General features: G+C 52.7%; 7 protein-coding genes across 7 annotated transcripts; 3 read left to right on the forward strand and 4 right to left on the reverse strand.

The window, feature by feature from the left end:
- Window positions 1-161: 161 nt before the first annotated feature.
- On the forward strand, window positions 162-2813 carry TrAFT101_000990 (uncharacterized protein; the record flags this gene model as incomplete). Its single annotated transcript, XM_024904648.2, has 3 exons — window positions 162-182; window positions 271-488; window positions 575-2813. 3 exons carry the CDS (start codon window positions 162-164, stop codon window positions 2811-2813), a joined length of 2478 nt encoding a protein of 825 aa, XP_024765227.2.
- Window positions 2814-2940: 127 nt separating this feature from the next.
- TrAFT101_000991 (uncharacterized protein) lies at window positions 2941-5021 on the reverse strand. The gene has a single exon (XM_024905957.2). It carries the CDS (start codon window positions 4873-4875, stop codon window positions 3109-3111), a length of 1767 nt encoding a protein of 588 aa, XP_024765228.2. The 5' UTR covers window positions 4876-5021; the 3' UTR covers window positions 2941-3108.
- Window positions 5022-7771: 2750 nt separating this feature from the next.
- On the forward strand, window positions 7772-8529 carry TrAFT101_000992 (uncharacterized protein; the record flags this gene model as incomplete). Its single annotated transcript, XM_024899224.2, has 2 exons — window positions 7772-7941; window positions 8001-8529. 2 exons carry the CDS (start codon window positions 7772-7774, stop codon window positions 8527-8529), a joined length of 699 nt encoding a protein of 232 aa, XP_024765230.2.
- Window positions 8530-9452: 923 nt separating this feature from the next.
- TrAFT101_000993 (uncharacterized protein) lies at window positions 9453-12129 on the reverse strand. Its single transcript, XM_066126213.1, has 3 exons — window positions 11738-12129; window positions 10301-11458; window positions 9453-10217 (listed from the first exon to the last, which is right to left on the reverse strand). Exons 1-3 carry the CDS (start codon window positions 11873-11875, stop codon window positions 10086-10088), a joined length of 1428 nt encoding a protein of 475 aa, XP_065982312.1. The 5' UTR covers window positions 11876-12129; the 3' UTR covers window positions 9453-10085.
- Window positions 12130-12785: 656 nt separating this feature from the next.
- On the forward strand, window positions 12786-14249 carry TrAFT101_000994 (uncharacterized protein). Its single transcript, XM_024910502.2, has 3 exons — window positions 12786-13076; window positions 13188-13270; window positions 13401-14249. The coding sequence occupies exons 1-3, from the start codon at window positions 12984-12986 to the stop codon at window positions 13924-13926; spliced, it is 702 nt and encodes a 233-aa protein (XP_024765232.1). The 5' UTR covers window positions 12786-12983; the 3' UTR covers window positions 13927-14249.
- A 268-nt stretch (window positions 14250-14517) lies between these two features.
- Window positions 14518-17623, reverse strand: TrAFT101_000995 (uncharacterized protein). The gene is made up of 2 exons (XM_024899147.2): window positions 16595-17623; window positions 14518-16427 (listed from the first exon to the last, which is right to left on the reverse strand). Exons 1-2 carry the CDS (start codon window positions 16927-16929, stop codon window positions 15197-15199), a joined length of 1566 nt encoding a protein of 521 aa, XP_024765233.1. The 5' UTR covers window positions 16930-17623; the 3' UTR covers window positions 14518-15196.
- A 7226-nt stretch (window positions 17624-24849) lies between these two features.
- TrAFT101_000996 (uncharacterized protein) lies at window positions 24850-25418 on the reverse strand (the record flags this gene model as incomplete). The annotated part of the gene is made up of 2 exons (XM_066126214.1): window positions 24850-25196; window positions 25251-25418. 2 exons carry the CDS (start codon window positions 25416-25418, stop codon window positions 25083-25085), a joined length of 282 nt encoding a protein of 93 aa, XP_065982313.1. The 3' UTR covers window positions 24850-25082.
- Between the last annotated feature and the right edge of the window lie 299 nt (window positions 25419-25717).

Here is a 25717-nt window from a genome sequence, read left to right on the forward strand (position 1 = left end):
ATTTTTACTGGACGGCGCCACACCCTCCAATGGCCTTTAGCGCACTCCTACCCGCGAACATGGCGGGGCGCTTTCGATTTTAAGATTTTCTGTCCCGTAAATTTGTAAATTTTCCATTCGTCACAAGCTCCAACAGCCAGAGCAGATCCAAATCCGCAACGATGGGCAAAAAGGGCTTCAGAGTGAGTTGCTCTTTTCTATTTTTCATATGCCCGCCGACTTAATTGAAGACCATTGCTAAACATTTCTTGTTATTTTGCCTGCGAATAGGGAAAGAACCGTCGTGGAGGTGGCCGTGGCGGAGGTCGTGGCGGCGGCGGCGAGCGCGGAAACAGCTGGAGAGACTATCCTGCGCTCAAGAAGGAGAACGAGAAGCTCCAGCAGTACTACGACTCGCTGCTGGAGTTCTCTGACGAAGAGAAGACGCAGTTCTGGGAGGCATTGAGGCGCGAGCTGCCCAACAGCTTCCGCTTCTGCGGTTCCAAGGGGTGCGTCCAACTTGTTGCGCGCGCGCGTCAACGTTACCCTCTCTGTTGTTCTTGATCCGTTGCTAACCTAAAGCTTTGTCGCATAGCCATGCGCTCGCTGTCGAGAGACTTTTGCGATCCCGATACATTCCCGAAATCGTCAAGATTGAGCACCAGGATGGCCGTCCCGTCGACCCTCCCCAGCCCGTTCCCTGGTACCCCGACGAGCTTGCTTGGTGGATGACCACGCCCAAGAACGTCGTTCGCAAGTTCCCGCCCTTTGCCGCCTTCCAAAAGTTCCTCGTGTCCGAGACCAGCGTCGGCAACATCAGCAGACAAGAGGTTGTCAGCATGATTCCTCCTCTGCTCATGGATCTCCGACCAGGCATGACTGTGCTGGACATGTGCGCCTCGCCGGGCAGCAAGTCCGCCCAGCTGCTGGAGATGCTCCACGTTGGCGAAGAGTCTCGCGTGAGGAAAGTCCTGCGAGAATTTGCCAAGGAAGACGGCCTGGACCTTGGTGACGAGACCAAAGAAGAAGCTGAAGCGGATCTGGAGGCTGACCCCTCTGATGCGGGCCGTGCTACAGGTCTGCTCATCGCCAACGACGCCGACTATAAGCGTGGCCATCTTCTAGTCCATCAACTCAAGAGACTGTCATCTCCCAATCTCCTGGTTATGAATCACGACGCCACTCAGTTCCCCTCCATCAAGCTGCCCTCGACCGATCCGAACTCGAACAAGGGCAACTACCTGAAGTTTGACAGAATCCTTGCCGATGTCCCCTGCTCCGGAGACGGAACAGCACGAAAGAATGCCAACCTGTGGAAAGACTGGCAGCCGGGTAGTGCTCTGGGGCTTCACATCACCCAGATCCGCATTCTTGTCCGAGCCCTGCAACTTCTCAAAGTGGGTGGTCGCGTTGTGTACTCTACCTGCAGTATGAACCCTGTCGAGAACGAGTCCATCATTGCTGCTGCGATTGAGAGATGTGGCGGCTTGGACAATGTGGAGATCGTTGACTCTAGCGATCAGCTGGATGGTCTTGTGCGTAGACCTGGCCTCAAGTCCTGGAAGATCATGGACAAGAGCGGCAAGATCTGGAACAGCTGGGAAGAGGTTGAAAACTTCACCAAGGAGAGCAAGGATGGCGTGACCCCTGGTCGACTTGTCCCATCCATGTTCCCCGACCCCAATGGCACTACTCTGCCCCTGGAGCGCTGCATGAGAATCTACCCGCACTTGCAGGATACTGGCGGCTTTTTCATTACAGTTCTGGAGAAGAAGGCGGAGTTCAAGGCCAAGAACGAGAATGAGCCCAAGCAGACTAACCAGGCCAACGGCGCCTCAGATGATGCTGCCACCGCTACCACTGCGGCCGAGACAAAACCAGAGGACGCCTCTGCGCCGGAAGAGAAGAAGGAAGATGAACCCATGGACGATGCCTCCCCAGCCGCTAGCAAGCGACCCCTTGAGACCGAAGAAGATGCAGAACAGCCAGCTAAGAAGGCAAAGACTGCAGAGGAGAGCTCAGCAGCCACCACCCCCGCCCCCGCTCCGGCTGCTGCGACTGAGCGCGAAGATCGCCCAGGCAAACCAAAGAGGAACGGTCCCATTGAAGAGCCTTTCAAGTACCTCGATCCCTCCCACCCTGTCATTCAGAACATCAAAGACTTTTATAGACTGTCCAGCCGCTTCCCCACCAACCGATACATGGTGAGGAATGAGATGGGAGAGCCTGCCAAGGCCATATACTACACCACCGCCCTCACGCGAGACATCCTCACGGAGAACGAAGGCAGAGGCCTCAAGTTCATCCACGGCGGTGTCCGCATGTTCATGAAGCAGGACGCCCCCTCAGCTGAGGTCTGCCGCTGGCGTATCCAAGCTGAAGGCATGCCCATCCTGCAGGGCTACGTTGGCGAGCCTCGCGTTGTGCGCCTGCGCAAGAAGGAGACACTCCACAAGCTCCTCATCGAGATGTTCCCCAAGATCAACGAAGGGGAGTGGCAGAACTTTGAGGAGATTGGTGAGCGCGTGCGTGACATTGGCATGGGATGCTGCGTGCTAAGAGTCGAGCCGGAGGGCGACGATGAGGAGTGGCAGGAGAGAATGGCGCTGCCCCTCTGGAAGAGCATCCACTCATTGAATCTGATGTTGCCCAAGGAGGACCGCTCGGCCATGTTGCTTAGAGTGTTTAACGATACCTCACCATTGATTAATATCAGCCTCCAACGCAAGGAGAAGCAGGAGAAGGCGGCTGAGGAACAGGAGCAGGAGACCGGGGAGCAGGAAGATGAGGAGATTGACGTGGAGGATATTCCCACGCCTGAGGGAGCCGATTAAGATAATTAGTTTGGGAGAGGATCATGATGACCCATCTAACCTTGTATAATCCCTGAAACAAGGATGAAAGATTTAAAAAGAAAAGAAAAGAAAAGAAAAGAAAAGAAAAGAAAAAGATGTACCATCGGGCTTTGATATGGGAGAATTTGGTAAAACTAGGTACCTATTTATATATACAAATGCTTTTTGTTCTAAGTAACGTTTTCTTTTGCTATTCTAATTTTACAGAGTCGTTGTCTATTCGTACAAATGCTGTTATTACGATATCCCGTGCTTGCTCAAAGCGACGACAATTCTACTCATCCAACAGCCCAACGGTCCAGTGAATAATGCGATCAACTCCCTTCCCCTTGATCGCACTCACTGGAATGGCAGCGCATCTCTTCGTCCACGCTCCTTCCACGCCGCTCGGATGCTGTTCTCGCCCCTCGGTAACATTATCAAGATACGTCTTGAGCTCCTTGAAATTCTCCTGTGTCTCCGGCAGATCAGCCTTGGTAGCGACCACAAACCACGGCTTGCCAGCAATTTCCAACGCCGGAGCAGCCTTCCTCGTCTGCGCTTCTTGCATGGGCGGCAGCGACGTTCCGTATGAAGCGCCCATCAGGTTGATCGGCCCGCGGCTGGCCTGGGAGACTAGGTCCCAATCGACGCGGGACTCGATCTCGCGGGAGCGCTCTTCGTCCTGGCGCATCTCGGCGTAGAGGCCCACCTCGCGCCAGAGGGACTGTAGGGCCTTAACAGCGTTACCGGCGCTGAGATCAATGACGAAGGCGAGGAGTCCGGCGCGCTCAACGTGGCGCAGGAAAGCTATTCCGAGGCCGCGGTCGAGATGGGCTCCTTCGACGAGGCCGGGGATGTCTGCGACGGTGAAGCGCGTTCTTGGCCCGCCAACAGCACCATCGTCAGTGGTGGTTTGAGCGGCTTTGACGCTGGGACGGCCGGAGTACTTGTCCAGGACAACGGTGCCAATGTTTGGCTGCAAGGTTGTGAAGGCCCAGTTGCCAACCCGCGTGCGGCTGTTGGTGAGAGCTCGCAGGAGGGTGCTCTTTCCAGCGTTGGGAAGGCCGACGAGGCCCACGTCGGCGAGCAGTTTGAGCTCTAGAGAGATCTTGAGAGTTACGGCTTCATCACCCTTGGTGGCGAACATTGGCTTTGGGTGCTGTCGTGAAGTGAAGTGCGGGTTTCCAAGGCCGCCAATGCCACCTGCTGCTAGGAGGATGGGTGTAGGCGTTGGTTTGGAGAGGTCGAGATAGATTGGCGGGGGAGGCTGCTGGAAGAGACGAGTTCGTTTGGGAAGCTTGGGAAACTCTGCTGTTTTGACGTCGGTTTTGGACATTCCGGGATAGAGCAGCCACTTGCCGCGCTCTGGGTCGTCGGCATCTGGATCGTAGTCGTCCTCGGGATTCTTCCATCTTGAGTGCCGGTCAGTCTCTTGAGGCTCCTCCTCCTCTTCCACTTCTGCTTGTAGTTGTTGCTGCGCCAAAAGCTCGCGGCGCCTCTGTTTCTTCTGCGCTTGGAATGCTCTTATGGCCATATCCTCCTCGGCAGCCGGGTCATGCCGCTCAATCTCCTGCACGATGGTGCCGACTGGGACGGTGATGACGACGTCTGAGCCTCGCATGCCACTCTTGCCGCTTCCCTGGCCGTGAATTCCGCGTCCCGCGCGGATGAAGCGTCTGCGGGCCAGTTTGTGCAGTGAAGTCTCGCCGTGGGCCGCCTGGATGTAGACGTTACCTCCAAGGCCACCGTCCCCACCGTTGGGAGGTCCGTCGGGATAGTAAGCTTCTCGGTGGAAGGAGATGCAGCCGTTGCCGCCACGGCCGGCGTACAGCGTTAGCTCAGCCTTGTCGGCGAAGCTTGGGGCTGCGTAATCATCTGGTGCGGGATTCAGTCGTGATTCGGGGAGGTCGTTGAGGCTAGAGGATGAGGAAGAGTGGCGTGCTTGACGGCTCAATGCCGTTCGGAGGAGAGAAGAGCTGGCATATCGGGGCCGGAAGAGGGCTGGATAGAGGAATGGTGCCAGGGGCAGGTGAGATGGACCAGGACACCGTGGCGGCATGTCGGAATCAATTTGCTATTGCATGCGCTTCGCTTTGTCCATGGTGTACATGTGGATTTTTGGCGGATGCATTTAAAAATTCCGATACTGGAAGTGGCCGATAAGATAAGGCCACCCAAGTGGTGTAAATTAGCAGAAGACAGCGCCGGAGGCTCGACCCCACCGGCTCCGAATGGCGGCGGGCATAGTGGGGTTTAGGGAGCCGATCAGAGGATTTAGCTCATCGCAGCAGTGGGTGGCGCTGGGACAGTACCTACTAGGTTAGTAGTGCCTCAACTGGAGAGAGCACGGCGGCTTGCACAGCTGCATCCATACCTACAGAATAGCAATATCCGTAACAAGAGGGGAATCTGCAATCTGGCTGCAGGCTGTGTGATGACTACATGTGCCGAGCAGGTGCATTAATAAGAGGTGCCTGGGTATGCAATCCATCAGTGGTACAGTACGACTCAGCACATACAGTAGCACAGCATCAGGCAGGTATTCCAGGTACCTTAGCACGGGAAGCTGCACCGCTGAGCTGGCAGCAAGCCTCCAGTTTTCGTCTCCCCCGCTTTCAGGCCAGACAACACCTCACTGGACCCTGCTCATCTGCCGTCCCCCATGTCGAGTCGAGTCGAGCAGGACCAGGACAACGTGAAAAGGCACTCACAATGAGGCAAAAAGGCTGACTCTGCCAGTGTCTGATTTGCTGCCGTGGCTCGATCGTCGCAAGTGCAGAGACCAACGCAGCAGGAGGCATCCTGATGCGACGCTGTTTTCCGTCCAAGAGGAGAAATGTGATCACGATAGAAGACGAGGACGAGGCCAAATTGCGGCTGCTATGTACTCTCCCTCTCTGGCGACTAGCCTAGCATCGATCAATCATCTCATCAGCCAGTTACCAGCATCGCCAGTTGCTCGGCATCGTGACCAGCCAGCTAGACGCTCTTAGCTCCTCGCAGCCTTGTCCACAGGGTCGAATCTGGCCAACAGCGGGCCTCGTCCATGCATGGCCCGCCCCTCCTCGTGATTCGACGGTGCATGCTCAAGCCCGCTTTCTGAAGCTGCTGCCACTGCTAAAAAGTGCGGTGTAATTGCTCTGGCTCTGGTCCTAGCCAAGGACGAGACAAGCCTGTTCTGCCTCGTCGTCGTCTTCAGGCCCGCAGGTGACTTTCCCGCCTGTTTGCCCGCATTTCCGCGGCAGCACCTACATACACGGACATTACATACGGCATCCAGCACATCAGCACGCCCGCAGGCAGAGAGGAAAAGAGGCCGAGCGAAGGGAGACCCAAAGCACGAGATCTGCCGGGGTAGCCAGAGACAGGCGCCGCTACGGAGACGACGGGGCTGCTGCAGGCAGGATTATCACCCACGTACCGCACAAGGAATTCTCTCGCTAAGGGCAGCCTGACCCGATTGGTGAGACCACAGAAAGCGACCGTCGAGCTGCTGCTTCTGCCGGCCCCATCCGCCACCTGCTGAGTTTTCGCTGCATGATACCAGCCCAGCGATCTCCTCACCACGGTCAACAAGTCAGCGCCAGCAGATCCAGCCATCGGTCCACCAGCCTCCTCTCGCGCGCGCGCGTGTGTGTGTGCGAGTGTGTGCGAGTGTGTGTCGTGTCTTGTCGTGTCCTGCTTGTGTCACACCAGCGGCTCCATTCGCTGCACGGACAACGAGACGCCAGCAGCCACATATACAAGTCCAGCCAGCAACGACGCCGTTTTTAGGCGTGCGGGACCTCTCATCGTACACGCTACGACTCTCGGTTTCAGCAACCCTTGCGGCGGACCGCCACGATATACAAATACGGCTACGCAGAACCGCCTCTTGCACGGTAAGCCGGTCTGAGCAGCTTCGAAATTCCAATTACTCAGCCCAGGCGGCTCTTTTCCTGCCTCCCGCCATTCTCTCTCCGCCCTGCCCAAAAGCCCGCTCGCCACTGCAGACGTTCGGCCTGCTCGACAGCGCTGCTCACCTCTTTGGGCACCTCCTCCTGCCCTGCGTTGGGCCAGTTCGCTGCTCGTTAGGCTAGCCTGCATAGGCTCCTCGATCCCGCATTCGAGCCACGACAGCTGGCCCGTCACCCACCCGCCGTCTCCTCATTCGACTCTTGCTGCAGCAGCTGGCTTTTTGGCTTTTCCCCACGCTCTGGTCCCAGGCATTGAGATCTTGTCCCTCCCAAGGCCCTCGTCTGGTCCCCTCCGAGAGCTTCATCCTGGGTCCGACGCCGCCAGAGCTGCTGCTTCGTGCTTGTACTTGTGCTTGTGCTTGTGCTGCTGCTTGCAGGATACATCCGCGAAACAGCGTCAGCCTTCTGATCTAGCACAGACGCCGCGTCCTGCTGCTGCTCTTCCGCTGGCATTCCTCTATTCCCTTTACCGCCTGGCGTGAGCCTATCGTTGCTTCTGCTTGTCTTATCCTTTCTTCTAGTACTACTAGGTCAGTCAGTCAATCAGTCTCCTTGTTCTCTCTCCTTTCTCAATGACCCTCCCCCTTCGTTCTTCCATTCTCTTTCTTCTTCCTCTTCCTTTCCTCTCCTCTCCTCCTCTTCCACTTCCCTCTCCTCCCTCTTCATATGCCCAATCTTCCTCCCGCCATCTGCGACGCTCTCCGTCTGTCCCACGCCCGTCACTCATGAAGCCCGTCTATGGGCTTGCCAAAGGGGGAGTGAGGCCTTGCTACTGCGGTTGAGGAAACCCCGTCCGTATCTGTTCCCGCCAGCAAGAAAAAAAAAAAAAAACCTTCACCGTGCCTTTCTTCTCGTGTGCCTGAATAGCTTCTGCATTGTGTAATACTAGCCCGTATTCTGTTTTATACCCATTCCTCCCTGGAATACCCTCTCAATTACACTTCAGCCTTAGACACAAAAAGAAACAATCGTCTCACCCAAAGATACCCCTTTGCTAAGATGCACACCAGAGATTCCAAGGCGCGCAAGACCATCATCAGGATGGATCCGGACTGCGCCATCTGCCATGCTCCGGCCTCGATGGCCTGTGACTGCGAGGCAAAAGGCCTCGAAGTGGCTGTTAAACAGGCCGAGGAACGCATGATGCGATCCATATATAGTGACATACGGTTCGTTCACCGCCTTCATAATCGACTCTATTAGCGCCACTAACTTGTTCAAATCATAGTTCGTGGGTAAGGGCCCATGCTCAAGATTACATACTTGAGTATTTCCGTCAACTCGCTGAGCGACGAAAGACGGCCCACTCGGCTCATCTTGATCACATCACTGCCCACGCCTTCTACCATTACAATGCGCCGCCACACCCAAACCAAATTGCTGAGGCTCAGGCCACCCTGAAGCGAGGCATTGATGAAGATTGGCAGGCCAGCGTCCAACGTTACCCCGAGGTCCTCGAGTATTTCTACAGCCTCATCGAGCTCACCCTTCCCGCAGACGATGAGGCAGCCGTGAAAAATCCTCCATTGACTGCTCCTCCTCGAAAGCCGACCCGTCGAGCCGGCTCAATCAGCGCCAGTGCTGGCACTCCTGCCCCTCCTCCAGCCATAGCTCCTCCATCACAATTTCATGACCGTGAGGCTCTTATGGAGCGTCGCACTCCTGCCCCAGCTGCTGCATCACGAGATCGAAGGACATTCAGGCCGCCACCACCACAGCACCACCCATCTTCATCGTATTACGCACCTTTTGGATAAACCAAAAATCAAGATGTCAAGACAGCTAAGCAACGACCAAAGAAACTATGGCTAAAAGCCTTTTCTTTTTTCTTTTCTTCATATGATGACACAAACGCCAGAAGCGCAAGCAGTGAAGATATCACGTTTCTTTACCCTCATCTCTTCTGCGACATGAGCATGACGACATGTACGATCACCATCAGGTTTCATTTGTCTGGAATGGGAATGGCACGATTGCATGGTAGTTGGAGTAGCCTGGCTTTGAAATCTCGGATGTTGGAGCTTTTTCATTTTTTCCTCCTTCTCTCTTCAATTTTTGCCTACATTTATACGATTTTGAATACCCGTGTTAGACGAGTTTCGAAAAAAAGGCTTGAAACGCATACATACCATCCGCATACCATTTAGCTTGGCGTATAAAATTAAAGTATTCAGGAAAGCGGATTATTTTTTTTTTCTTTTTTTTTTTTTTCCAATGCTTAACATGATTACTGTCTCAAGAGTAATCAGGGGCCTTTGTGCTTCCTACAGCCATCATAAGTCATCCCGTGTTGAAGATTTGAACAATTCGTGTTTTTTTTCATGGTCTGATCTAGTCTATTTTGTACAAGACGCAGTACGACTGAAACAAATATGTAAACTTTAAAAGTCTGCCGCTGACTGCCTTGCTGCCGAGGCGGATAGCAGCACGAACACACCAAGATTGCCCGACTAATTAGATGCCCAGCGTGGTGAACCGTATCATATATATTGCTGGTATCATTGCATGGGCTACGCCTACTAGCTTACTTTGCATGTAGGTGTGTTCCCATCGACGCATACAGCGAGTTACATGCAGGAAGCCAGCCAGTCAAAGCCGCCACATACACCGAAAAAAAAAACGAATAGACCTCGGGACATTTACCAGGTTGTGCCAGCATTAATGCGAGTATCACATGAGTGGGGGAAGAGACAGTACTTTGTGCCACACGTCAACATGTTTTAAAAGGGGGAGGAATGTAGCCTTTTTATTTTTTTCCTTATACATCATTTTCCATGAGGCCTGTATATTTCGTGCTCGGCTTGAAAACTCCCATTTATCCCCCCATCCATTGACGAGGATATAAAAGATACCTAGGTACAAAATAAGAGATACCAATGACAAAAAAGAAAGCTGAAACGATAAAAAAAAAGGACAAACAGACCAACACGCGGAACGCTTGTTGTAACGATGTAGGAGAAAAGAAAGAAAAGAGCTTTTCCTTTTTTTTATAAAAAAAAGAACAAAATCCCTCCTATTTTGAGACAGGTTTTTTTCCCTTTCCTACTTTTTTGTTTTTCAATTCCTTATAGACTTGTAAAAAGAAAATTACGATTCGATTTCCCATCTACATCCCTGCAGCTGGCGATTGATGGAACGAGAGAAGAGAGAGAATATATCATATAGCGGTGTATGAAATGGCGCGCGAGAGAGAGGAAAGTCGAACGAAGGGTGAAATGCGCCAACTTGGTAATGAGGAATGTAGATAGGTGAAAGGAATCATTGAGAAAATCGGAGTCTTCTCTTTCAGTGAAGGAAGGGAGGAGAAAGTCCTTTATGACTCCTCCTGCTTCTCCTTGTCCTCCAGGGAGGCGTCCTTGAGGTCGGCAGCAACCTCGTCGACCTTGTCGCCATTAGCCTCGGCCTTCTCGAGCTCCTCAAGCTTCTTCTTGGCCTTCTCGATGTTCTGTTTAGGTTGAAAGGATTAGCCAGGAAACACATGACAGAGTGGGCGAATATGTAGAAGATGAAAAGTAAAGTAGCACTTACACGCTGGGTCTGGGCGGCCTGGTCCTCCTTCCAGTGCTCAAGCTTGGCCTTGACCTTCTCAATGACGCTGGGGACATCAGCGGCGCTCATAGGGGGATCAAGGCTAAGGAACGAGCAGTCCTCGACAACCGAAGGAGGGCAGTTGAAGCCCTTCTGGGCAGCACCGCCGGAGTTGCCCTTCTTGCCCTTCTTGCCCTTGGTCTGGGCGGGGGCATACTCGTCGTCGCGGTCCTCCTTGCGGACAAGCTTGGTGCCCTTGAGGCCAGACTCGTCGACAGTTCGCTGGGCCTGGGCGGTCAGGCCAGAGTTGGCCAACAGAGGGGTCTTCTCGGCCTTGAAGGTGGGGTCGAGGAACTGGAGCAGGCTGTTGGCGCGGCGGATCTCGTCCAGGTAGGCGGGCTCGCTGGCCTCGGCGAGGACACGCTCGGCCTCGGCCTTCTTGCGCTCATTGAGGTAGCGCTCACGCTCGGCGCGCTGGCGCTCTCGCTGCTTCTCACGAGCCTCGCGCTCGTAGGCCTGGAAAGCCTTCTTCTGGCCGTAGTAGTCGTCCTTGAGCTTGCGGATGGCAGCAAACTTCTCCTGCTGCTCGGCCTGCAGCTTGGTGCGCTCGTCACGCAGGGAAGACAGGTTCTTATAAGCCTCATCCTGCTCGGCCTTGATGGTGTCGAGCTCAGCCTGGATCTTGTTGTACTGCTCAGACATGGCCTTCTGCTCGGGGTCCTCCATGGTGTCCTTGATCTCCTTGATCTTGGCCTTGAGGTCGTCAATCTGCTTCTGAGACTCGTCAAACTGGCCAAAGTTCTTGCGGATCTTGCGCAGGTTGGAGACGTCGGTCAGGGCCTTCTTCTCATCGACGAGCTTCATGGTGCCGGAGTTGACCTGCTTCTCGAGGCTCTCAATCTGGCGGTCGACATCCTCGACGCTCTTGAAGGGAACCTTGGCCTTGGCGGTCTTCTGCTCAGCAATGCGGTTGCGGAGCTGCTCGTCGAGGCGCTTGATCTGGTCCAGCTTGGAGGTGCGAGCATTCTTTCCACCGGCTTGCTTCTGGCGGATCTCGTTGGCCTGGGCAATGAGTTCCTGGCGGCGCTTCTGGGTCGGGCTGGGCTGGTCCTTGTTCTTGTTGGGGAGGGCAACATCGATCTTGGCCTTGATGGCGTTCTATAAGGCTGCAGTTAGCACATGTCCAATTTGCCTGAATGACGCATATTCTCTGCTCTGTCCTTCTTTGTTTCATGATTTTTCTTCCTTTCCCCTCTTTTTATGCTCTTCTCATGCACCAATCTGTGGCTTCGGAGCAGCTGAGAGAGTGAATTGCCTGGTGACAAAGATGGAAAATCGAAAGTCCTCTTATAGAAGGCTGCAGTCATGCAGCTACCCCGGAATCGAAAGCAGGAACGCGCATTGCTACAAAGAAAAGAGCAGCCAAGCCACACATACAAACTTGTCCATGGAAGCCTTGTGCTCCTTCTCGGCCTTGGCGAGCTCCTCCTTAAAGACCTTCTCATCGGGGCGAGTCGGGCGAACGCTCGGCGCAGGAGCGGCCTCGGCGGCGGGAGCAGCGACAGCAGCAGCCATTGTGTGAATCAGAGAGTCGAAACGTGGGAGGAAGAAAACAAGAAAGACGAAGCCGTCGCAGTCTCTCTACGGAGAGCAGAATGGAGGCGAGAGGGAAGGGATTTGAAGGTGGGTGTGGACAGGAGAGGGAGAAGAGGAGAGAAAAAAATAAAGCCGAAGCAGACAACACACCAATTAGGGACTTTGGTGGTTGAATTTACTAAGGTTGGCACAAAAAAATGCCCTTGACCACCACGTTTTTTGCTGGGGTCCCCACCAATAGTAAAAAAAAAAAAATAATTCTATCCCATGTCCCTCCCACGGTAAGGGACAAAACTACAGACGAACGGATGGGCCCGAACACAATAACCGCCACAAACTCAGTGTTTTACAGGCGCCTGAGATGGTTTGCTTTAGCGGCTTAGCTGCTGTAACGCCCACTAAACCATTGACCAGACCGCGCAGCTTTAGTGAGGGGATTTAGTGAGTTTGCTGAAGCTCTTAAGGCGGCAATTAGCATGGATGGTTTTGCTTTGGCGGAGTGGGATTTAGTGGGGGATTTTGGGGATCTCCAGCTGCTATACTTTGGAGAAGCAGCCTGCAAGTGTCCTGTGAGGAAAGTAAAATTCCCCAACCGCTGGACAGTGATGCTTTGCAATAAACCGGGACATCAACAATTACACTTTGGAAGGGACTCCAGTATCATTTATGCCTCAATTTTATCTGTTTGGGCGGCCTTTCTGTTGGAAAAAGGGCTTAACTGTCCCATAATCCAGAGAGAAAAGACCCTTTGAAAGAACTACCTTGGCACTGACTCGAGCGTTACTAAGCGCCGTCGAGAGCTGCTTAGCTAATACAACTCCGAGTTTATCAGCAGAGTCACATGACAATTCCTTATCAGCTCCCGCCGTCTCAGCTAATCGTTCCAGCCAAGCCAAGCCAATGCAAGGCTGCGCAAACAATTTTTGAACGACCGCAGTTCTCCCCGACAAGCGGAAACTCGACGAAGCAAAAAGGACTCCGGTCACGACAACACGCAGCCCTTGCTCCCTTTGGTCAGATTTCTAGTCGCATAAACGCCCGCTCTCGAAGAAACAAGTCGTCGGATAAATAAATACACGATTCCAAGATGATTGACGATTTGCCCAACGATGCCAAGTCCAAAGAGGTCGTGAGACTCTGGCGCGCGTGGAGGACTGTTCACGAGATGGTTGCGGATCGGGTACGCTCTTTTGCACAAACGATCTGATTCTTTTCTCCTCCTCTTTTTGTCTCTTTCTTTCTTGTCCTTCCATGACAATTTGGCTAACCCGTCGTTCTGCCCCGTTGATAGGAGTATGAGCTTGCCGAGGACGAAGTTAGCATCTCTCTGGAGCGATTCCGCGACGAGTACTGCCACCCCGACGGCAGCGTAAAGTACGACTCTCAGCCCCCTTCTTACTATTCTTAAAGCAGCAAACTTGCCTGACATCAGCTATATACCCGATCCCGATGTCTATATAAAAAAAAAAAAAAGCAAAAGCAAAGCTAACGTTCTACCAAACAGCCGCGCCAAACTCCAATTCTCCGCCCGCCCAAGCGACTCCATGCTCCGCAAGAACACCCCTCCCGCCACAGCCTCCAACCCAGACCCCGTGCCCGACTGCGGCCCCATCTGGGTCGAGTTCCTGACCGACAAGCAGTTCGGTGTCTCGCAGATCCGCAACTTTGCAAAGTACACAATCACCAACAACTACAAGACGGGAATCATGGTGACCCCTGTGGCCCTCTCGCCCGCCGCCCGCAAGTCCCTCGCCTCCGTGGAGAATCTCGCCAAGATTGAGTGCTTCCTCGAGGACGACCTGCTGGTCAACATTACGCACCACGAGCTGGTGCCGCGGCACGTGCTGCTCTCCAGGGAGGAGAAGATTGCGCTGCTGAAGAGATACCGCCTGAAGGAGACGCAGCTGCCGCGTATTCTGCAGAAGGATCCCGTGGCGAGGTATCTAGGACTCAAGAGGGGACAGGTCGTCAAGATTATCCGTGTTAGTGAGACGGCCGGTCGATATGCCAGTTACCGGCTGTGTGTCTAAGGACTTTCCCATTGGGGAGTGTGTAACGGTCAAGATGAAAGAGGGGAAGAGAGTTGGCAATGCACAAATTTGGACCGAAGTGGGCTTCTCAATTTTGCGTGCATCAGAAGAGGAACAAGGAAAGGACAAGATGGGACAAGAAAAAGCTCAAGTTGGACCAAGTCGACTCGAGGAGCAGCAGAAGTGAGCAGCGGACGGAATGCTGTTTTTGACATAATGTTTTGCATTTGCAGAGTGAAAGCTGGCGTTTTTGGGGGGAACACTTAATTATTAGAATCACGAGAAAAAACCAACCAAATTAAATAAAAATACCAACGTCTATACATCTTCACAAATATGACTTGCAATTGTCCAAATTATGGCTACAAAATTCCTATGTTTGAAGAAGGCCAAGTCGAGTTCTAATGATATGTGTATATAAAGTAGCTAACAGTAAAGAAAGGCATGTTCTCATGTACGGCTACAAGTTATAAGTGCTTAAGAGGCCAAAACAAGCATCTGAGTTAAATCAGGTCCATTCATTTGAAGCACATGCACATTCATACGGAGTAGTTACATATGACCACGTTACGTTACAATTTTTGGTAGGCTAAAAGCACCAGACACATCCAGTCACTTGTTCATTCTCAAGCACACAAGGTACGTTTCAATTGGTATTTCAATTCTTCAACGTATAGCTATAGCTATCTCTCACTGCCGTTCCTTCATCATCCCACTGTCCAACATCTTTCCCAATGTTCAGGGAATACACATACAGATACAGATACATCTCTTGGCAAAAACGGTGCTTGTCACCGGGGTATATGCAACCAAGTACCAAAACAAAAAAAAAAAAAAAGAAGAAGAAAATAACTCGTAAAAAAGATCAAGTAGTAGCCGCCAAGTTCCACCGGCTCCAAATTGTCTCACGCCCTTTGTCTAAGCACTTGACGCAGAAAAATAAAGAAGGCTCCATCGTTCCCTCCCATAGGTATCGTTGATTTTCGACGCCAAGTATAAGATAAAAGGGCGGGAGAGAAAAAGGTGCCGTGTATATATGTAGGTATATATATGTATAGGTGTATAAAAGGGAATAACCCCATAAACGCCATTGCCTGACGAGTCGTGTCTAAAGATATAGCAGAGAAAAGAAAACATGAGAAATAAACAAATTATTTCTCAGAATAGAAGTAAAGACATTCGTGATTCAAGTCGTAGATTAGGCCGTCATATGTTTCGAATTAGATAGAAGGCAAGTGGGTGCGGTTGCCGTAGGAGAAATAAGTCTTGTTCACAATCGCAAGAGGCCACCAGGGTCATTGAGAACAAGATCAGAGCCTTCATTTTGGGAGGCATGATGCTCTTGGTGAGATTGTTGGATTGGCTGCAGCTCGGTTCCGGTTCGGTGTTTTGACCGCACTGACGACTTTGAGTTCAGGGGACCTAGAAGTCCGCCCAGATCTTGTAGCAGCGCAGTTGATCCACGCCGGACACCGTTTACGCTGGCCTTTCTAGACGCCGGGGGGGCAGTTTGGGAGGTGCTGGCTTCCATGGAAGAGGAAGTAAAGCTGCTGCCTCTTCGGTAGCTCCCGCTGCTCGTACCAGGACCATCTTCAAGGAGGCCGCCGACATCAAATAAGGAGAGTTTCCTTGACTCGTGCTGGGATTCGGTCCGGGATTCGGTCTTGTATATCAGCAGGTCTTGGCTTGCCTTTGCGCTTTCCGGGGCGCTATCTGCGCTATGTGCGCTATCTGCTTGCTCATGTTCCTCCTCCTGTTGATTATGCCACTGTTCGGATTCATGCTCGACAGAACGCATTTGTCTAATTGGCGCGTACAGATCAGATGACGGGCTATCTTGTTGCTCCCGAAGTTCGGGCTCGACGGTCAAGCCAAGGTCTCTGACCAAATCTTCGTCGCTGCCCCACTGCCGATGGATAGTTGGCCTTCGAACGGTGGCGCTCCGTTCAAACGACTCGGCAGCGGTGGAAGTTCGTCTGGGCTTCTGCTTCTTGACACCTCGATCTCGGACAAAGGAGCCCAAAACGAGGGCATTTGCGGCTGCAGTTGCGAAAATCAACTCGACGGAAGCAAGCAGAGACCGGTACTGTTGTCGGCCGTTGACGTCCATGGTGTGCGGAACTCTGTAGATGGTGACTGCCACAACGGACAAGCTGAGAGAAAATAGAATGAGGAGCTGCAGCTTCCTGCGAAACTGCATGTTGCTCTGGACAATGATGGGGATGGGAAAGATGACGAGCATCAGGTCGGTGAGGATGTTGCAGGCGGCCATGGTGATGAGCTGGACATAGCCTTGGCGACACTGACCACCCGGGTCAGGCAAGACTTGCCAGTAATGTCTAAAGGGGTTGCACTCGGCGAGATCGCTAATGACAACGGCGATGAAGGTGAGGCCGAGGGAGCATCGGATGGCGATGAGGGTGTAGTGATGGGTTCGCTGCCAGGTGCTTTCGGCGATTCGTTTTAGAAACTCGAGTATTGTGCCCTTGAGAATCCATAGGCTAAATCCAAAGAGGGTCAGCGTCGATTGTCTCACTTTGCGTAGTATGATTGAGATTTCCCTGCGCCAACACAAAGCCAGCCCAATCAAGAGCTATAAAGGAAAAGAAGAAGAAAAGTAGAAAAAAAAAAAACCTGCAAATGCATAAATCGAATGAACAAAACTTACGTCGCGGCGTAGAGAACACGGCTGAGAAGCACCAGGCCGCTGGCTATGGATTTCTTTCGGAGTTCTTCGGGAGTGAGGGTGACTCCGGTGAAGTCGGCATTGTTAGTTCCATTGACGAGGATAAAGTGGACGCATCCCATGCGCAGAAACAAGGGAATCAAGGCAACTGCGGCGAATTTGTCTTCGGCAAAGAGCTTTTCGGTTCGGATGAAGCGGCCGACGATTCGCAACAGGATCATGAGGGCGCAGAAGATGGTGGCCCACCAGCAGACCAGCAGCGAAGGCTTGTCCTGCGAAAAGTCTCGCAGCGCCGGCGGGTCTGAGTAGATGGACATGGCGGACTCTTTGCAGCAAAGGGCCCGCGCCCGTCGACCTCCGCAGAGGGCTCGACGAGCGAGGAGGGAGGGAAAAGGAGGGCGCGGTAGTGGTCGAGGCTATATCGCGAGGTCGGCGGTCGTCGGATTCGAGATTGTCGTTGTTATGGCGGCGTCAAGATGGGCAACCGGCGCACGGAGTTTCTGTGCTGCGAGTCTACCAGGGCATGAGGCCGCTGCTCTGCGTCTGCAGGCGGGTGCGCTGTGCTGGCGGATAGTGGGATTCGGGGGGGTTGCTGCATGAACGCTGCAAGTTATAGCGGCCGCAGACAGTGGTTACATCGGTGGGATAAGGGCGATCTGGGCGGCGGTATGGCAATGAGGGAGTATCAGAGAGTATCAGAGAGTATCAGAGCGACTGCGGATGAGGGTAGAGAGGCCGACGAATGCGTTGTACGTGGGGCTGGCTGAAGAAAGTCGACGCTGTGTATGGGGGAGAAGAAGAAGAGAAGAGAAGAGAGACCAGCAGCAGTAGAGAGGCGGAGCCGGAATGATGTATGCAAGAGGTGCGTAGCAGCAGGAGTCGTTGCAGCAGTTGCAGTTGGTAGGAAGAGTTTTAATTTAGCACGGATGGAGGGGATTGGCAGCTGGATGTATGGGATGCACAAAGGCAAAGCGAGTCGGAAGGCAAAAAGAAAGGGCCAAGACACACACAGTCGGAGCGTCGATAACAGGCCGGGACCTGAAAAGGGCAGCGCCCCGGATGCGGTGGCGGGCGAGGCAATCCCAGCAGGTACCGCCTAGTCGCTGCTAGCCGCAGGTGCTAGAGAAAGCGGGTACTGGTACATGGATGGAGTACCTGCCACGCACCGGGGCTGGCCTCTGGCGGGACGTTGTGGCTGGCTGTGCCAGCGATTGCTGCGCATCGCTTTTGGTGTCGAATTGAACGAATTGAACAACGTCGCCGCCAATTAGCCGCGACGGGGGGAGGCATCGAGATTTCAGCACTAGCAAAAGCAGCAGCTGCAAGGCGATATTAGCTACATGCACATGCTCCATCGGCCTACATGGTCCAGACAAGGGACGCTCCATGCGTGCATGCACTCCGTATTATAAGGTACAGTACTAGGGAATACTACATACAGGTAGCACCATCACTGTCCCTGTGATGAGCCATATGCAATAGGTACTATACCTACTAGTTGTTATTCAGGCAATGAGAATGAGGGCAAGGGGTTAGTAGGTTAGTTAGTACTAACTGTAATGCAGAATTGGGAGAGACGCAGGTACTGCTACGACTGGCGCTGTTGACAATACTTGCCGAGATACATTTATTCTTAGGGGCTTTTTCGTTCCAATCAATAGAATGGGCGGTGCCTGTCCTTTGTCTCATGGCGGCGTGGCCGCTAAAATGCCATTCAGTAGCATTGCCCACCTGCCACATGTACCTGCTTAGTGCCACCACCAGCAGACGCAGTACGGAGCACAATAGCACAAGGAGGCGTGCCCCAATGGCGCGGTCCCGAGTCCCTGTTTCCCAGGCCATTCAGCGGAGCTGTTAGTGCCATTCTGATTGATTTCCTTGTCTCCGACCTCTGAATAAGCAGGTCGATCGAGCTGTGGAGTAGCTATTGGACCAAGTACCTATTGACAGCACAGTACATTAGTACTACCTAGTACGGAGATCTATACATACCTATGTACATGTTTGATTCCAAAAAGCGTTCTTGGCATTCTTTATCTGCCAAGTATTAGTGTACTTACATTAGTACTCAAGCGTCAAAAGAAAGACGGATGAAGATGACCGCAAATTCTTGGACCCCTCCAAGGTGCCATGCGCGAGATGCAGAGCCCCCTCCCCTGCCCTCCCTCCCTCTCGGGCAAATCTTGGCCTCCTGTTCCCAGCTGCAAGCCTTCGGTGCACCAGAAGAGGGGGGGTCCCGGCCCTGTGTAGCCAGTCCAGTTTTTTTTTTTTTTTAATCTCTAGCTCTAGTGCGCAGTAGCATCTTTGACTCCAGGACCCATTCATTGCGATATTGGCCACCGACAGCGACATCTCTCGCCCTCTGATTGGAGCCTTCGTACCTAGTCCGCCAGACGCCTGGGAGCTTACCCCGTACTCGACCCGACTGGACTCGGTGCCGAAAGGGAGCTGACGCAAAGCTGGTGGGTGGTGGGATATCCGTTCGTTTGCGAGGCCAAGGGCGATTGATTTACACACTGTAAAACCGGCCAAGAGCAAGGTCGCAGTGAAGGGCTCTGCCCAAAAGAGATTATCAAGACGGCTTGACCTGACGCCATGCGCGCCAGAATTATGGATAACCCGGTCGAAGTTCGGCTGCGATTAAAATTTTTGCGTTCTCACAGCCGGAGGGGGGAGGGGGAAGAAGCGTTTGTGGTTTGATACAAAGCCACAAAGCCACAAGAGGCAGCCATTCTGCTGTGGTCGCCGACCCTATCAAACTTGTGCAAAGACAAAATGGCCTGTTCGAATGATACGGAACAGGGCGAGGAAGATACGCGCGAGAGCGAGATAGGACCCTCGCGCTCTCGCTCTCCCTCTACCACAGATTTTATCATGTTACCAGTAATCAATCAGTCGTCCGGCCTGTGCTGCGCGCCTGCAAGCCTCATGGCCATGTGCAAATCCTCGGCTTACTGCCTTTATCCGTACGCAGTAATCAATGTCATTTAGGCGTGCATGTCGCTTCACTCGTATCATCGTACTACCAACCCACGCAAAAGTCCCTATCTTGGTCCTATCTGGATGCTTGAGGATTGCTATCTCGGCCGGCATCCGTCATATCTGCATCAGGGAGGTACGAGGAACTGTCACTATCGTTCGTACCTTAGTAGGTACAGTACCTATGTGCCGCTAACGGTTGCAACAACGCCAACCACTTGGGTAATTTTGATACAGTCTATCGATCCTTTCAAGCAGGAGTGCTGGTCATCTTCGATAAAAACGGCGTTGCAGAACTGTATCAGGTCATTCTCGCAGCCGATTGACGGCGGTGATGACACGCTCCTGGGCTGTGACATGCCCGCCTCGAGTTATTTGAGATGAATACTGCAGGATTACGGAGCACTGTCGCTGGGCTCCGCACAAGGTAGGTATCTGAGACATACAGTCCCTTCGCTGGGGCTAGCGATAGGCCGCGCAAAAGTATGGAGTACGAGGATCATTGCCTGCAGGAACCTAGCGCCGCCATATGCATCCGGCGGGATGGACAAGTACCTGCGTCACTGGCCCAAGGTTACACAGTACATACACGCACACATGGTGACCCGTGCAGAGTTCGGACGGCGGCGGCTGGCCACGAGGCCACACGATCGAGAGGGTGGCCTGAGCGGCGCAGAGTTCTTTTTTTGGACGGGCAACGCTGTGACAGCCGGAATGCTGGGGCGCTGCTTGTGCGTGGTTGACTTTTTTTGGCGATTGCGAGAGAAAGGCACGGCACCGAGGGACCTGAAAGCGTCAGGCAAGGGATTTCATGGCAACCCCAGACACCGCCCTGTATCATGTAGCAGCAGTGGGTGGCGGCCGTGGTACAGCGAATCACATGCGCACGAGGTATGTACGTGCGATTCCTGCAGGCTCAGCTTCTGCTGATCTCTGGATGGAGAGGCGAGGCGAGGCGAGGCGAGGGGATTCACTGTGTGTGTGAGCCATGCATCGACAATGCCTACGGTATACTCTACTGTGCAGTGCAGCGCATGCGACTCTAATAATGAGCGCTGCCCAGTCTCTGCAGCACATTCTGTGTACGAGGCATAGCTGCCCCCACCACAGAGTCATCCCAGCAGCTCGAGATTGGCCGGAGTCCCCAAGTCCGCCTTCTGGGGCTGAGGGACCCAGCCGTCAATCAGCACCAAGGATACTACTGGCGAACTGCGAGGCGAGCAAAGACGCAACGCGTGCCAGAGCGCTGGGAGGAGCCGAGGCCACGGAGGACCCTCCCTACGGCGCACGGAGCAGCCTCGGGTCAGGGCCGAGAACCCTCCAAGTGGGTGGGCTTTGGGTGAAGCTCATCCCCCGCTGGGTCCGTGAACCAAGGACCCGAGAGGTGATGAGAGCCATTTTTTTTGCTTTTTTTTTTTTCCTACCGCGCATCTTGTGCGATGAGATCGCGATAATGATCGAGCGCGGGTCCCTTTAAGCGTTACCCAGTTCTGGACACCGAGCCAACAGAGACGGGCTTTTACAAAAGAAGACTAAATCAGGCAGCTCTTTTCAAAGAGCACTTACAGTAGCAGTTTAAGAAAAATTGCAGCACAGTAGTGTAGACATACACCCCTTCCCAACATGCACATCAAGTAGGACACTATACGTTATTAGCATGTATGTACCTTGTCCTTTTTTTCTGCAGTTTTTCTTCACGCCTCTGCAGCACGACGGAAAATTGAGTCTGGGAGGGATGCGATAGCGATGCGGTGAGCGCAAAACTTAGCCGGTGCTCTAATGTATATGCACATGCGGGCGCCGGCAAGCTATACCCTAATCATTTATCCCGACGAACTAGAGATCCGGGGCTCGTAGTTATTTTTCTTCCTTAAACCGGGATTTGAATTACAAGCGAGAAACCCCCCCTGATTGAAAAAAATTTGGTCGTTTTCTTTCCAGCTGTTTCTGCCACCCCCTTCACCGTTCATATCGGCCGAAAAAGCTCGGGCTGTGGACACGCAAAGTACGTCATAACTGGTGAGTTGATTGGTGAGCGGGGCCCAGGGTCTGAGCATGTAAGAGCTATACTCGACCGTTATCATTCTGTGGCAAAGACGTGCTTGGCACCGCATGTAGAACACCTGAGTAAGTTGGTGTATCTGAGAGGGATTGTGCCTATAGCGTCTGCTTACATCATGATACAAAGGGCCCGAAGTGGCGGTTTTTGCAGCAAAGCTAAGAAATGAGATATAAAAAAGCAGGGCGACATCACAATCAATGCGTCCGGCAATCGCTAGGCAGCAGCATTATCCGCTTTGGCGATCGATAAGGTAATGTATGTATACTTGCATGTAGCTGTCATATCAAAAATGGAGCATGCGCGGAGTATGTACTGTACCAGTTTGCTTGGCGCTCTTCTCTCATCATCTCAATGGCCCATTAAGCATGAATCCATTTCTCTTGGCTGGGTGGCAGATGTCACTGGGCAATTACCTAAACGAGGTGCCTGCCGCCCTGTCAACGTCCGCAGGAAGGTACTTGCTCCTCCCGCTATCTGACACACGAAATGTTAGCGCCCTCCCGCGCTGCCACCGCAAAGCGGCTATCTCCGTCACGTGGCCGTCGCAAGTAGCTCCGGACGCACCAACGCGGACAAGACTCCTTAGTAATCCATTGCTCCCCTTTCGCCTCGCCTCCCAGAAGCTTCTCCTTGTCCTGTACGCCATCCCTCCACTGCCACAAGCTGCGCCATCCTTGCACATAATCGCCTATCTTACCTATCAAATCCCGATCCACCGTTGCGACGGAGCTGAGCCAGGATTTCGGCCTGATGCGCCGGTATCATCCATCCCGTCTCATTTCTGGTTGCGGAGGCTGAGAGGGCCGGATATGAGGCGTTGCATGTAGGAGGGGAGCGGTCCGACGTGTTAGGGCCAACGGTGCGGTATTACGGTTCCATGTCGTTTTATGGAGTCTTGCCGTGCTTTCGTACATACGTGTACAGTCAGTAAGTACATACATCAATCCCAAGGGAAGGCACCAGAGCTGTCATCTTTTTTTATCTGCGTTTCCGATTCTGCAGCCAAGGGACGCCATGATTTGTCTGGCCCCTTTTACCGGCCAACCTAGCTCGGGCCATCTCGCCGAGTACGAACTTGCCAATCAAGCAGTGGCTGCGTGAGCATCTTCAGCTTATTTCCAACCCGAGATACACCGCAGCAGCTCTATCACCTCGTCTCATCTCATCTCATCCACCAGCCAGTTTGCTATAAGAAGTTTAATCTTGAAGCGCACGTGACACTGCCTGTCAGCATCTTCATTACTAACAAACAGCCCGGCAATTGCAGTCGGCAATGGAGGAAACGCCTCTGATATCAATCAGAGAATGGCATCTTGGCTAATGAGACACAGCCCTTTGACGCCACCAAAGACTGAAAATTTCCATCCGCCGGACCGACGCGCTTCTCGTGCGAGATGATTCCTTCACGTTTTTTTTTTTTTTGCAAGAGTACTATACATGCTCATATGCTATTGTGCTCTTCTTAGCTTACATTGACAATGCGACATCATTGCGTTATTGTTGTTCGTGGCGTTGCTGCTGTTTGCTGTTGGCCGGTAATGGCTTCATTGATAGAGAGCTGCGCCCAACAAATAACATTCAAAAGGCCGCGTCTAAAAGCGTCCAGCCCAATGTGAGACTACTACTGTACCAATCCGCGGCTCGACTCTTCATTCATCTACGCCAAAATCGGAAATGGTGACCTGCTTCTTCCGTTTTTACCTCTCCACTTCCATCACTGTTTGAGGCGCTCTAAGAGGCGCCACACCGTTCTGGCTCCGAACCATATGCTGTGACTATCAGATTTTTTTCTTCTTCTCTTTACTATGTGCAATGGCTAGCATGTACAGAATGAACGGGGGCGGTTGCTATTGACCCCTTTATCAGAAGAGGGCCAGAAATCATCATCAGAGGCGGTAGTTACCGCCAACACCAGGTTTGTCACCCTGGCGATTCTCCATAAAAATTGATCTCAGCGGGCGCTCTTCTTAGGCGGATGATATTATGGGATAGACGCGATCTCCATCATTCAACAGGGACGTCTGTGCAAAAGCCTTGAGACTGCAGTGAGACACCGCGGTTGATTTCCTTATTAAGCCACCTGCTCTGGGATCCTAGAGCCTAAAATTCTGATCAGCATCAGCCATGCGTTCATAGAGCTGGTTGCTCGGAGTACTACCCCCGGCCTAGAAGCAGAAGCCCTTCGATATCAGAACCTAGAACTCCCTGTGGCTTCTCTAACCGCGAAAGCGTGCAGTGGGCGGCCGCATGAGAGACACTTAGAGAGCGCCATTGCTTCAACGATCGTCGGCCGGCTGCAGCTCGCGCGTTTCAATTCATGGGTGCCTAGAGCCTTGTCTGGAGACCATCCCACCCGATAACACTGTCTTTGACTGTCTACCGCATCGGGCGGCTTGCATTTCATCCTTTCGATCTCCAGCCTAAAAGGACTCTCGGTGGCGGTCGCACCAAGCTAATAGTTCTAGGGCGAGATACTTCTAAGCTCGCCTCTCCATGCAGTTCTTACAGGTCTAGACCCAGCTCTGCCGTCATGTGTCGAAAGATACGCGGCGCGGAATAGCACCAGTCTGGCCTGGGCGCGGCTCTTATCAACGCCTCCATCCTCTTCTGGCTGAGATGCTGCTGCAGTAGTAGTACTGTATATCCTGTCCAGTGCAAGCGAGAATCCCGCCCCCAAAGATCCAATCCCTGCAGGAAGGATAACGGCCATCCTAGTCCACCAAAATCCTGGAGTGGGCGCACCTTTGCCGCCAACCGACCAACAGCTCTCACTCCCACGTGTGAATTGTTGGAGAATAATCACCCTGCGTTGTCTCATGAGCGAAGTGAAAGGCTATTGGATCTAGTTTGTGTGGTACTGTGCTAGTGCTAGGATCAAGTGCTGCATTCCATCGTCCCCCACACGACAAGGCTGCTGTCAATGCTGTCAGAAACCTGATTCATAAACTTTTGTGTTTAGTGCCGGTAAGTTTCCAGTTTATTGACACTTGTTAGGTAAGTACAGTGCTGTATCCGGCGCGCTCGCCCAAGAGAATCAGCACAATGTTGCGTTAAGTCGTTCAGCCGCAGAAAGCTAGAGGGGTTTGACTTTTGGCCAGAAGCCAGCTAGAGATGTTCTATATGTGTGGCGTCAAATTACGAGAGCGCCAACGACAGGCAGGCCGCCCAAATAACACGAGCTACATGAGTCGTGCTTCGTTTTGCAATATGCGTTATTGGCCCCTTGGCTTTTCCGGAGTAGCGACGAAACCTAATCTACCTAGGCGCTGATTGCTGAGTTGCTATGTGGTTGTGTGGCAATTGATCTCCCAAACTACTGACCGCTATTCACGATACGAATATCTGGGGTAGGCCAGAAATAGGTCCCCTCATTTAGCTGTTCTCCACATCTCGTTCAGCCCTGAGCGCCCAACGATGGTCATGATTCATTCAGACGTTGGTGAAAGATATGTGCCGTCCTTTAGTTGGGGGGCTATCCTGATATGATGCCATATCCTGGGCCTCAGAGTTCAGCTCGCCCAACGTGGCTTTTGATCTTCTTTTCTGAAAACAAACGGTTATCTTTGACCCTGGCTTATCCCAAGCAAGGGGCGTTACAGTTTTGGATTTCGCACGCAGGGAATCGAAAGGGGAACTTTTGAAATATTCGGGTTTGCTGTGCCGAGTCGTTTTGACCGTTGGCCGTGGCTTGTTCCGCTGTCTCCTCCCCTGAGTTACAGGATAAATTTGGCCGAGAAGCATGCTGTAGAAGGCGGCTGGGGTCATGATGTGTCTTTTAGCCCTAGTAAACTATCGTAGGGCTGGTGGTAATAGTTTGTTCGCTGGTGGTGTGAAGAAGAAGGCTGGCTGTTCCTATGAATGGCTTTTGCAAGACGGTGATCTAGTTGTTTCTAGCGTATTTCCTGATTGACTGTTGCCAAAGCTGAAATGGCTAGTCACCATTCATATCATGGTGGCTTATCTCAGTATGCTGGCAGCCCAACAGATCTCGATTTGGCAAGTTTTCGTAGACCTGCTGAACATGCGCCGCCGCACTGCTATCAATGTTTCTCAATCTCTTTTCA

This window comes from Trichoderma asperellum, chromosome 1 (assembly GCF_020647865.1).
Source record: "Trichoderma asperellum chromosome 1, complete sequence".
Classification (NCBI taxonomy): Eukaryota; Fungi; Ascomycota; class Sordariomycetes; order Hypocreales; family Hypocreaceae; genus Trichoderma; species Trichoderma asperellum.